General features: G+C 38.6%; 1 protein-coding gene across 1 annotated transcript; it reads left to right on the top strand.

Moving 5' to 3' along the window:
- The first annotated feature begins 1,856 nt into the window (after positions 1-1,856).
- Positions 1,857-10,204, top strand: aldoab (aldolase a, fructose-bisphosphate, b). Its single transcript, XM_084434463.1, has 7 exons — positions 1,857-2,141; positions 4,820-4,936; positions 5,025-5,291; positions 5,378-5,538; positions 6,181-6,439; positions 6,784-6,983; positions 9,806-10,204. The coding sequence occupies exons 2-7, from the start codon at positions 4,825-4,827 to the stop codon at positions 9,899-9,901; spliced, it is 1,095 nt and encodes a 364-aa protein (XP_084290589.1). The 5' UTR covers positions 1,857-2,141; positions 4,820-4,824; the 3' UTR covers positions 9,902-10,204.
- Positions 10,205-10,380: the final 176 nt, after the last annotated feature.

Raw genomic sequence — 10,380 nt, 5'->3', positions numbered from 1 at the left:
AAAATTAAGTTTAAAAAAGTTTATTATGTAAGAAATGTGTTTAATGCTTTATGTGTTTAATGCTTATAAAGTTAAGAGCAGATCAGGAAAACACACACAACCATACACATAAAGAATATTTTAAAGGGGTGGTTGACTATGATTTCACTTTTCTAACTTTAGTTAGTGTGTAATGTTGCTGTTTGAGCATAAGCAACATCTGCAAAGTTACGACGCTCAAAGTTAAAAGCAAAGGGAGATATTTTCTTTTAAAGAAATCGTTTTTTAAGGACTACAAATAACGGCTGGTGGGGACTACATGACATTCCTCCCGGGTTAGTGACATCACAAACCCTAGAATTTACATAAACCCCGCCCCAAACACATTTATAGATTATCAAGACAGAATATGCTAATCAATGACTAAAAGATACACATAACATAACATGACACATAAGCTACATAAATTCAACAACTAACCATTCAAAAATGTTGTCTACATGTTGTCACTTCTTGAGTCTCTCCATCTTTGTCTGACTCCAGTTTGAACATAAAAGGCTAAAACGTTCAGTGCATGTCTGTGTGAGGTAATCGAAGCTGCTAAGAAAGAGCTGTTGAAGCTCCACCCCCTGTGCCGGGAGCTGCAGCTCATTTGCATTTAAAGGGACAGACAAAAAACTGTGCGTTTTTGCTCACCCTCAAAAAGTGACACTTTTAACATTATATATAAAAATATCTGTGGGGTATTTTGAGCTAAAACTTCACACATTCTGGGGACATCAGAGATTTATTTTACATCTTGTGAAAAGGGCCTTATACCACCCCTTTAAAAACTTTATTGTAAATGTGCATTTATTTGTGTTATATTTACAGCAATAATAAGATGCTCCTGTTGTTGCTGCCTAGCTTTGTCATGGTAACATTCCATGCAAAGCGGATGAGGAAATTACATAATCTTTCATTGATCCCTTCACCAAGTGCGTTCCAAATGACTTCATTATGACACACAAGTTCCCTGCACCCAAGGGCTCTGCCCTTCAGAGTAATAGGGATTTTAAATTCTGATTGGAATTTACCCTAAATAAGCATTGCTTAATGCACATGTAAAATAACACAATCATCAAACATTAAACAGCATATAAATCAAAACTGCCTAACGTAACCGAATGAAATGTTGAACCAGGATGAGGTATAGGACTGTGAACACTTTGTTGATGGACTTGATCATTGTAGTATTTGATAAAAACATGATTTTGTTCAAAATGTTGCTTTTTTAATTACACTTACCCACAGTTCAAGTGCTGATAAAAAAATGCACGAAGCTAGATTAATGTTTTGTTCGTTCATTCAACAACATATTCTGGGGGCCATGAAAGTGTTTGTGAGAATGATGTTAAAAATGCTGGCAGTGGTTGCCAGCTATAATAAATAAAAAAAACACTGACGGGGAAAGAGTTAGTTTTAATACCAACACTGGAAAAACATGCCTGTGGCAACTGGCAACATTTTTACAAAATTATATTACGTTGTTTCTTCCACGATTCGTGTCTTCTTGACACTTTCAAAGTGAAATGTCCAGTAAGTGCCGCTAAAATGTTAATGCTAGATCACATTTTTTTCATTACAAAAAAAAATAAAATCAGGCTACTGGCAAAAGATCCAGAGCCTCAGCCAGGGTCAACCTACTCCACTGCTCTGACCTGCAGCTGTTCAAAAGCCAGTGAAAGGTCAAGGGTCACCATGCTGCTATTGTCAGATTAAGTTTCTAACAAAAGTGCATGCTGTAGATTCTGACACTTGTTTGTATTACCCAACTTATTCATATCTCTCCCTCTTTAGATGTCTCCCTGCAGCCTTTAACTTTTTTCCACAAGAACACACTCAACTGTAAGTCTTTTGACCCTACACACACTTCATTCCCCTCTCTTTTATCTGTCTCCCTCGCTTTCTTTCATGCTTGGGAATGTTGCCACTCTTCTCCAGTGTCAGGAGGAGCTATTTTTAGCAGGACAGCTGAATGTGAGGGGTCATAATGCTGGATAAATTCAGTCCCAGTCGGTTGGTCGTGGTCTGAGCCAGGTCTTTTTTCTTCACCTCTCTCTTTCTCTCTCCCTCGCTTCAAGGGCCACTCCATTTTGTCTGTTCTCCTTTCAGCAAGAGAGGTAAGAATATTATTTGCAAACACATCTAAAGTCTTGAGAAGACATTGAAGTCTACCACAGTTCTAATTAGCATAATTAAGATAACAATAAAAATAGGACACTGTGGTGGCTTTATCAGTGCAAAACACTTGTAAGAGGTGGAGGAACCCAGAGTTATATTTACTTCCTTCCTGATTACAAAACGTTTACTTTGAAAACAGACAGAACCTTTTTGGTAACACTTTATTTCGATGGTCTACATTCTACTAACTATAAGTTGCTTTGCAACTACATGTCAACTAGCAGTCATTAAAGTATTAGTAGACTGTCTGCTTAATATCTGCTAATATCTGTAGCTTTGCAAGACCGTCAAATGAAAGTTAGTTGGCATGTATTTGCAAAGTTACTGTAGAGTGTCTAAAGTGTCATCATAACTGCAACAAAGCATCTTACCAGATCAACTATAATAAATGTTATCATGCACTAGTGCTAAATATTGCAAAAGTCTGACTACATATCTTGTGACTTTTGGTGCAAGATCTACTTAACACTGGTTCAAAGCAATTAAACTATTGATTTTTCATATATTTTTAGGAATATATCATTTTTAGTTGGAAAATATGTACAATTTGAATCTCCCAGCAATATGGTCACTACCTATACTGACTGTTTTAGATCAAATATGATCCACATTTAATGACAAAAATGGCAATATTCCTAATATATAAATATATAAATCTCCATCTAAATATGGGATTTTAATATAGATTTTAAATATATTTAATGTTATTCGGAATGATTCAAAATAGTCTAAAGTGTCAGAAGATTGGTCTGGCATGCATCCTTCAGCCTGCTGTTATAAAGGTCAATGCAACTGTACTGTAGGCCTTTAAATATGCAATTTAACGTATTCTACAGAAGACCAAAATTAAGGCCTTAAATATTAACGCAATTAACACAGAATCTTTTTTTTTCTTTCTGTCATGGTTTGCCTGCACTGCGGTGTGATCACACTATCATTCATTCAACTGCTATTAAACCATGCATGCAAGATAAAAGGCAAAAAAAAAAGAGCTTAAATCTGCACTGGCGCACTGTCTGTGAATCTAATAAGGATTAATCCATATTTAAATAATTATTTACGCAGTTAAGTCTGTGAAGTGTTTGATAACTTTATTCATTTTTTTATATTTCTTATCTGTTAGATCAAATATTTAAAAATACTGTCTTTATGTTGTTTTTATAAATACAGTTGAAACATGTTGTTTCTGCATTAATTTGTAGATTAACTGTGAATCACTAGTTTAATGATAGGTGCGATCAATTAATTACAGAATTAATAGCAATTGATTACAGAAAATGTTATGATTGATTAGTTATTTTCTTTAATGATTGACAGCACTAGTAGGAATAGATTTAATTTAATTTGTAATATTATTTTACATTGTATTATTTTAACCATTTAAAAATAGAATAATATATCATCGATATCAATGCTTGGGTCTCTGAGGGTTACTTATAAGAAATAAGAAATTACTCTATGGGTTGCAGGCATGCAGTGTTATTTGCTTGTTTGTTTTGGTAATCTGATTTTAATTAACTCCAGTCTCAAATAAAACAAAATGTAATATACTTCTTCTTTTTTTTTTTTCTTTTTTTTTATGCAATCACCCTCATGCAAGAGCAGCTGGTCAGCAGCAGTGCAGCTGGTAGTTGCTAGTTTATTTATAGTCTGAACTGTTAGGCAGTAGTGTCAAAAAGGGCAGCGATAGGATGGAGGGGGTGACAGGAAAAGAGCTTGTCCCACATACTTCACATAAAGGTCAACAATGAGAGTAGGCCTCCTCAAGCAAGGCTTTACACTTATATAACTCTTGAGGGAGACAGAAAGAGAAAGCAAGTGACAGTCGTTGTGAGGAAAGAAAAGAAAGATGAAGTCGAGCGAGTTAAGCATATCGTCACAGTATACTTCCCTGTACATCAAAAAAAAGAAAAAAAAGCAGAAGTCTTATAAATAGAGAAGGAATAGGTAAAAGGAAACAACTCTGACAATAGCAGACATATTTTTAATATGTAAAAAAAAAAAAAAAAAAAAAAAAAAACATTCCTCTGTATTTAGTTTACTTCCTCACCACAACATCCCTTTGAGTCACTAATACCCAGCCAACACGTCTGGGCTACGTCATCTGGCCACGGGGTCAGAGTGGGCACTTTAATGTGATAAAGTTTGTTTAACTTTTTACTTCTGGTGACTGTATTTAGGCTTCAAAAGTGTGTGCATTTGTGCAGATTATCTTGATGACCAACACATGTAGGAATCATAAACTTTTATTTGTCATGCAGCTTATTTTCTGTGATAACCCAAAAGCCAATGGAAAAATCTATTCGTTTTTTGTCGCTAACTTCAGGGTTGGCCTACAAAATGCATCATGACTGCTGAGGTCTATAAATAGGCTATTTTTCTAGCCCAACATTGACTCAACTAATGAAGTGAATCTTGGGTGAAATGATCTGTTTGAACAACCATTGGTAGATGTTCATGAAACCTGTTTGAAAACAACCATCCATTTGATAGTTAGTATTTTACTTTTAAAGTTCCACAACATTACCGACTGATCCCATCAGTGTAGTACAGTCCTAACACAGCACTTTTTATTTGGCTATGAACTTTGTATCCAATTTCACCTTCACCCTTTCAGTAAAGATGCCTCACGCGTATCCATTCCTGAGCCCTGATCAGAAGAAAGAGCTGAGCGATATTGCTCAGAGGATCGTTGCTCCCGGCAAGGGAATTCTTGCAGCTGATGAGTCCACAGGTACACTTTAGACTCAACATGCTTCCAAAATGATAGTTTACCCACATGAGGAATTCTTACTTTATTTTCGTGGCTTTCTTTTTTCTAGGCAGCGTTGCAAAGCGCTTCCAGAGCATCAACGCTGAGAACACCGAGGAGAACAGAAGGTTGTACCGTCAATTGCTTTTCACTGCTGACGACCGCATCAAGCCCTGCATCGGTGGAGTCATCCTTTTCCATGAGACTCTCTATCAGAAGACTGATGATGGCAAGCTTTTCTCTGAGTTGATTAAAGAGAGAGGAATGGTGGTAGGAATCAAAGTGGACAAGGGTGTTGTACCTCTGGCCGGCACCAACGGAGAGACAACCACACAGGGTAACCTCACTCTTTTAACTTTAATTTGTTCATTTTATTCTCTCTCTTCACTAATGTTCACACTTTAATATTAATGTCCATCTCAGGTCTGGATGGGCTGTATGAGCGGTGTGCGCAGTATAAAAAAGACGGTGCTGACTTTGCTAAATGGCGCTGTGTTTTGAAGATCACTCCCACTACTCCCTCCCGTCTTGCCATTATTGAGAATGCCAATGTGCTCGCCCGCTATGCCAGCATCTGCCAGATGGTAAGACACTTTACAACCACTTTTGCTTCGAACATCAAGTAGCGACATAACGCAATTCATAGTTTTCAGTTCTGTAACTGGCGCATCAAATAAAATATACACCTTATTGATGATACATGTGCTGTATACACACAAGTAGATGAGCCCAGTTGTGCTAAATGAGCTACATTTTGTGTTATAATTTTTTAATTGGAAAACAAAACACTGAACACGAAAATGTGTGTGTTGCATTAATCTGGGTATAGTGAAGTTGATCCTTTAAGCCTTTTCTTTAATGGTTTCCCAGACAACAACATAGCATCGCATCGGCCCAGTTCCGGTTGCAGTATGCGAACTGGAATGCAGCATTTGTGTATAAAAATAGCCCTTGTGTTTCATTGTTCAGTTGTCTTGCTTTGTTCCATGTACGGTAACTGCTGTTGGTGAGTTTGTTTAGTTCATGTTTCACACCATATAAAATTAAAACACATTTTATGAAAAGTCTTTATCTCATGTGAGTAATAGAACATTCAGATGACTTCACTTTTAATTATCCCCAAACTAATGAATGCACCTTTTGTTGATGTAATTTTTGTTACATTAAATTTGTTGACTTTTTTTTCTTCACGATTTATTAATATTCATTGCTGTTGTCTCTGCCAGCATGGTATCGTGCCCATTGTGGAGCCTGAGATCCTGCCTGATGGTGACCACGACTTGAAGAGATGCCAGTATGTGACAGAGAAGGTTCTGGCTGCAGTGTACAAGGCTCTGTCAGACCACCACGTGTACCTGGAGGGAACCCTGCTGAAACCCAACATGGTGACCGCTGGTCACTCTTGCTCCCACAAGTACGCCCCTCAGGAAATTGCCATGGCAACCGTCACCGCCTTGCGTCGCACTGTTCCCCCTGCAGTTCCCGGTGAGTCCCGGCAGAATATGGACAACCCTTTTAGACCATGCGCTGGGTGCGCCAAAACTAGCAAAAGTGGATTCGGACACGCCCTAAGTGCACTTGCGCTGTGTGCTTTAGATCATGCGCTTAGATCGTTAAAATAGGAATTTACCCTCATGTACTAAGCTATGAATTGAATGCAAATTGAATTAAATGTGACTATATTAGGGCTGTAAATTGGATTCTCTTAGCCAGCGATACGATATTTGCAGATACCTCAAAACATGCCACAATATCTGAATCCATTTGTATCCATTTGTTGCGTAACAAAGAGGCACAACTCAAACCGTTATTATCTTCTTCCCCGAAAGGCATCACCTTCCTGTCCGGAGGCCAGAGTGAGGAGGAGGCCTCAATCAATCTGAGCACCATGAACCAGTGTCCCCTGAACAAACCCTGGGCCCTCACTTTCTCTTACGGCCGTGCCCTGCAAGCCTCCGCGCTCAAAGCCTGGGGGGGCAAGAAGGAGAATGGCAAGGCCTGCCAGGAGGAATTTGTCAAAAGAGCCTTAGTGCGTAAACAACCTTACAATTCCACTTAACAGTTATGATCAGTGTTGCAGTTCCTCTTATTATAAATGATTTGAGGTTTGTGCATGTTTAGACCCCATAGCATAGTAAAGTATGACAGACCACTAATAGCAGCTGTCAAATATCCCCACCTACAGTTTGAACCACACTCTACATAATGTCATTATTAATCACCGACCACTCTAAAAAATGCAGGGTTGTTCTGTTGTTTGGTTCAAATATAGACAAACCCAACTGTTTGGTTTAAAAAAATCCCCCTGTACACAGCTGTATAGAGAGTGAAACAGGTCCTGCCCGCTTTTTCAGCTGCCTTAGATCCGGAAGGGTTTGCCCCATTCATTTTTCTCAAAGGCATTTTAAGCCTTCTTGAGAGAGTGAACAAAGACATGCACAAAACCAACCAGTTACAAGCTGATAACATTACAAATTGTGATTAGAAGGTATGGAGTATGAACCATTATAAAGAAAAAGCTATTGATTTAAAGATGTTCGTTATCTATAGATGCCCTACATTTTTTCTTGGTCAAAAAGTCAATTCATTTGGATATACTGTACGTCTCAATATGGAAGAAAATATTACCGCAACTTCCATTTAATGCATGGATTTAAGTAGTTTGAGAGCATAGGGAGACTAACTTCATTCATTCGTAGTGCCTCATGGATGTAGATGGGCACTAAACTGTTCTTTTGGCATGATTTGTTGGTGATTTCGATTGGAGGAGATTTTGCAGAATCATGGGTAATGTAGTTAAACACGATTATTTACCTAATTAATTGAAATAATGTGGTTTGATGGCTTCAACAAAAGCATATACCATCAATTCACAACTTTGTAGATCACAGTAGGTTGGTTTTTAAAGAGCCCCTATTATGCTTTTTCAGATATTACCTTTAATATATAGTGTAATATAGCTTTTTGTGAAGTTGAAAGCTTTGCAAAGTTTCAAAGATCAAAGTACATGATAACTGGATTTACTGTCTCACAAAAGAAAGAACAGATTCTAAACTGCCTTAAACCAATCGTCAGTAATTCCAGTCTTAATTTCTGCACAAACCTACATAATGGAACAAAAAAATGCATAATACCAGCCTATGGTCTTCATTGGCTGCCCGTGAATGATGTTTACTTTGACCCGCCATCAAACGCTGAAGTTGTAGCTGAGACTGGAATAGTTTGGTTCATGTTGGTTCTTTGCTGCGAAAGGAAATCCACTACTAAGGATGAGGACTCGCACAGGAATTTAAGTGCTGAGGAAGCCAGAGATGAAATTCAGATTAGTTTTTTTCCCAACACAGGCTGTAAGCATTAGAACAATCACAACTGACTGGGCCGTCTGACCAATCAGAGCAGAGTAGGCTCTCGGAAAGGAGGGGTTAAGAGAGACTTAATCCTTTATCAAACCATTTCAGACACTGTGAGAAAGGAGGTGATGCTGCAATGGATAGTATGAGAAAATTAAAGTGTTTTTTGTCCTTGGATGAATGTAAACCTATTGTAGGAGACCTGCAATACAAAATTAGGAGCCTTTAAAATAGCCTAAAAGGGGCAGTTATAAATTATTGTTAAAAATCTAATCCCCTTTGGAAAAAATGAATGGGACTGTTAAGGGCCCTACACACCGGGACGAATATCGGCGCGTGTTATTCGCCAGCGTTTTTCAACGCGTTTTTTGTGTTCACACCCAAGCGATTTTCGCTGACGATGAGCCGAGTGAACATGCAAATTCATTCCCTGACATTAGATGGCGCTTAATGTAAAACAGAAACCACTCCATAACAATTCTCTTTTATCAAGATTTGTGTAGTCGCTATCGCGTTTGTCATATAGTTCTTTATGTTCCGACACCAACGAGACCAGCAGCTCTACACTCATCTTGCCTTGCATCTTCCTCGTCTTATTTTTTTCCCGGCAGTGTAGACGCTACTTGGTCATAGACAGTATATAAACTGGACACAGCGACCCCATTGGATTCAACGGAGGCAAGTGAAGTCAATTAGAAGCACTAACTTCCTGATGGTCGAGCGTACTGCGCAGTCTCACACTGAGCTTGACGACGTAATCGTTAGCCTATTTTTACAAAAACTGCTTCTACGGGGCCATAACGTAAGATACAAGGTAATGGAGCCTTTTATACATTTTCGTGTTTCTTTAGAAATAAATAATGGACAAATTGAGTCTTTAAACGCCTCAGATGTAAAGTTATTCGCTGTCAAAGTGACGCCAAAATGAATGGGAGTCAATGGGATGCTAACAGCAGGTGATGGTCTGATAGCCAATGGCGGCGCCCGGGGAAGCTTCAACATAATATGAAACGCTGCCCCCCTGTACTTGGTGTATATCTTCTTCGCCGTTACGTACGTGTGCACGGCAAGACCGTTTGTGTTTGAGCGCCCCCAAGTTGTGTTTTACTGTAACTTCAGAAGCTCCAGACACGTGAGCAAAAACGCAAATCTCATTGGTCGGATAGTTTTTGACGCGGCGCGTCAAACCAAAAAAACGAACCCGAGGCGTTTTTTAAAAAATGACGCTTTTACGCGTGCCGTTTTTCGCGCCGGTGTGCACACTCACATTGGCGCCCTTTGTTTAGTCACGAGGCGTTAAACGTCGGCGAATATCGCGCGCGAAATTCGTCCCGGTGTGAACAGGCCTTTACACTCTATTAAACATTAGGTGTTAATTAGTTGCGTCACACAGAATTTTCGCTTTTCAGCATGAACGAAGTGACATTATTTGCAAACATTTCTGACACGCAGCTCACTGTTCCTGTATTTTACTAAACTTGTGTGTTGATTTCCTCTACAGAACAACAGCGCAGCATCCATCGGTAAATATGTCTCCAAAGGAGACACTGGAGCTGCAGCGGGAGAGTCTCTGTTTGTGGCCAACCACGCTTATTAAAGAAGCACATCCACTGGATCATCTTTCTGTTCTGTCACGTACACAGTGTGATCAATCATTTCTGTGACTCGCTGTTATTCCTGTAGTCATTTTTACACTGTCATTTGACAATGATGTTAAAGAAAATAAGTATCATTGTAACTGACCAAGCAGATAAAATCCTCCAGATCGCCCCCATTTAATGCTGTCATTCTTCTCTGTCCTGTTTCTGTGGCTGCAACCCTGACAGTTTTGCATCTGTTGTTTTCTTTTTCACTATATTTTCTTTATTTGGCAAAAGAATAAAGAACCAACCTACCAACACATACAGTAGTGTTTGATTGCCTGCACAAGTTTGTGTTCTCAACCTTGAATGTTGCAATTTGTATTAGTGTATATATTAAATGTATTTTATTAACTATTTAATTAAGTTCTGTATTTGAGCTGTTTCAGATCACAGACTGACTAATTTAATGATTATAAACCTGCCCAGAAGATAA

This window comes from Rutilus rutilus (genome assembly GCF_951802725.1).
Source record: "Rutilus rutilus genome assembly, chromosome: 16".
Lineage (NCBI taxonomy): Eukaryota > Metazoa > Chordata > Actinopteri > Cypriniformes > Leuciscidae > Rutilus > Rutilus rutilus.
This window is presented reverse-complemented; position numbering and strand designations above follow the sequence as displayed.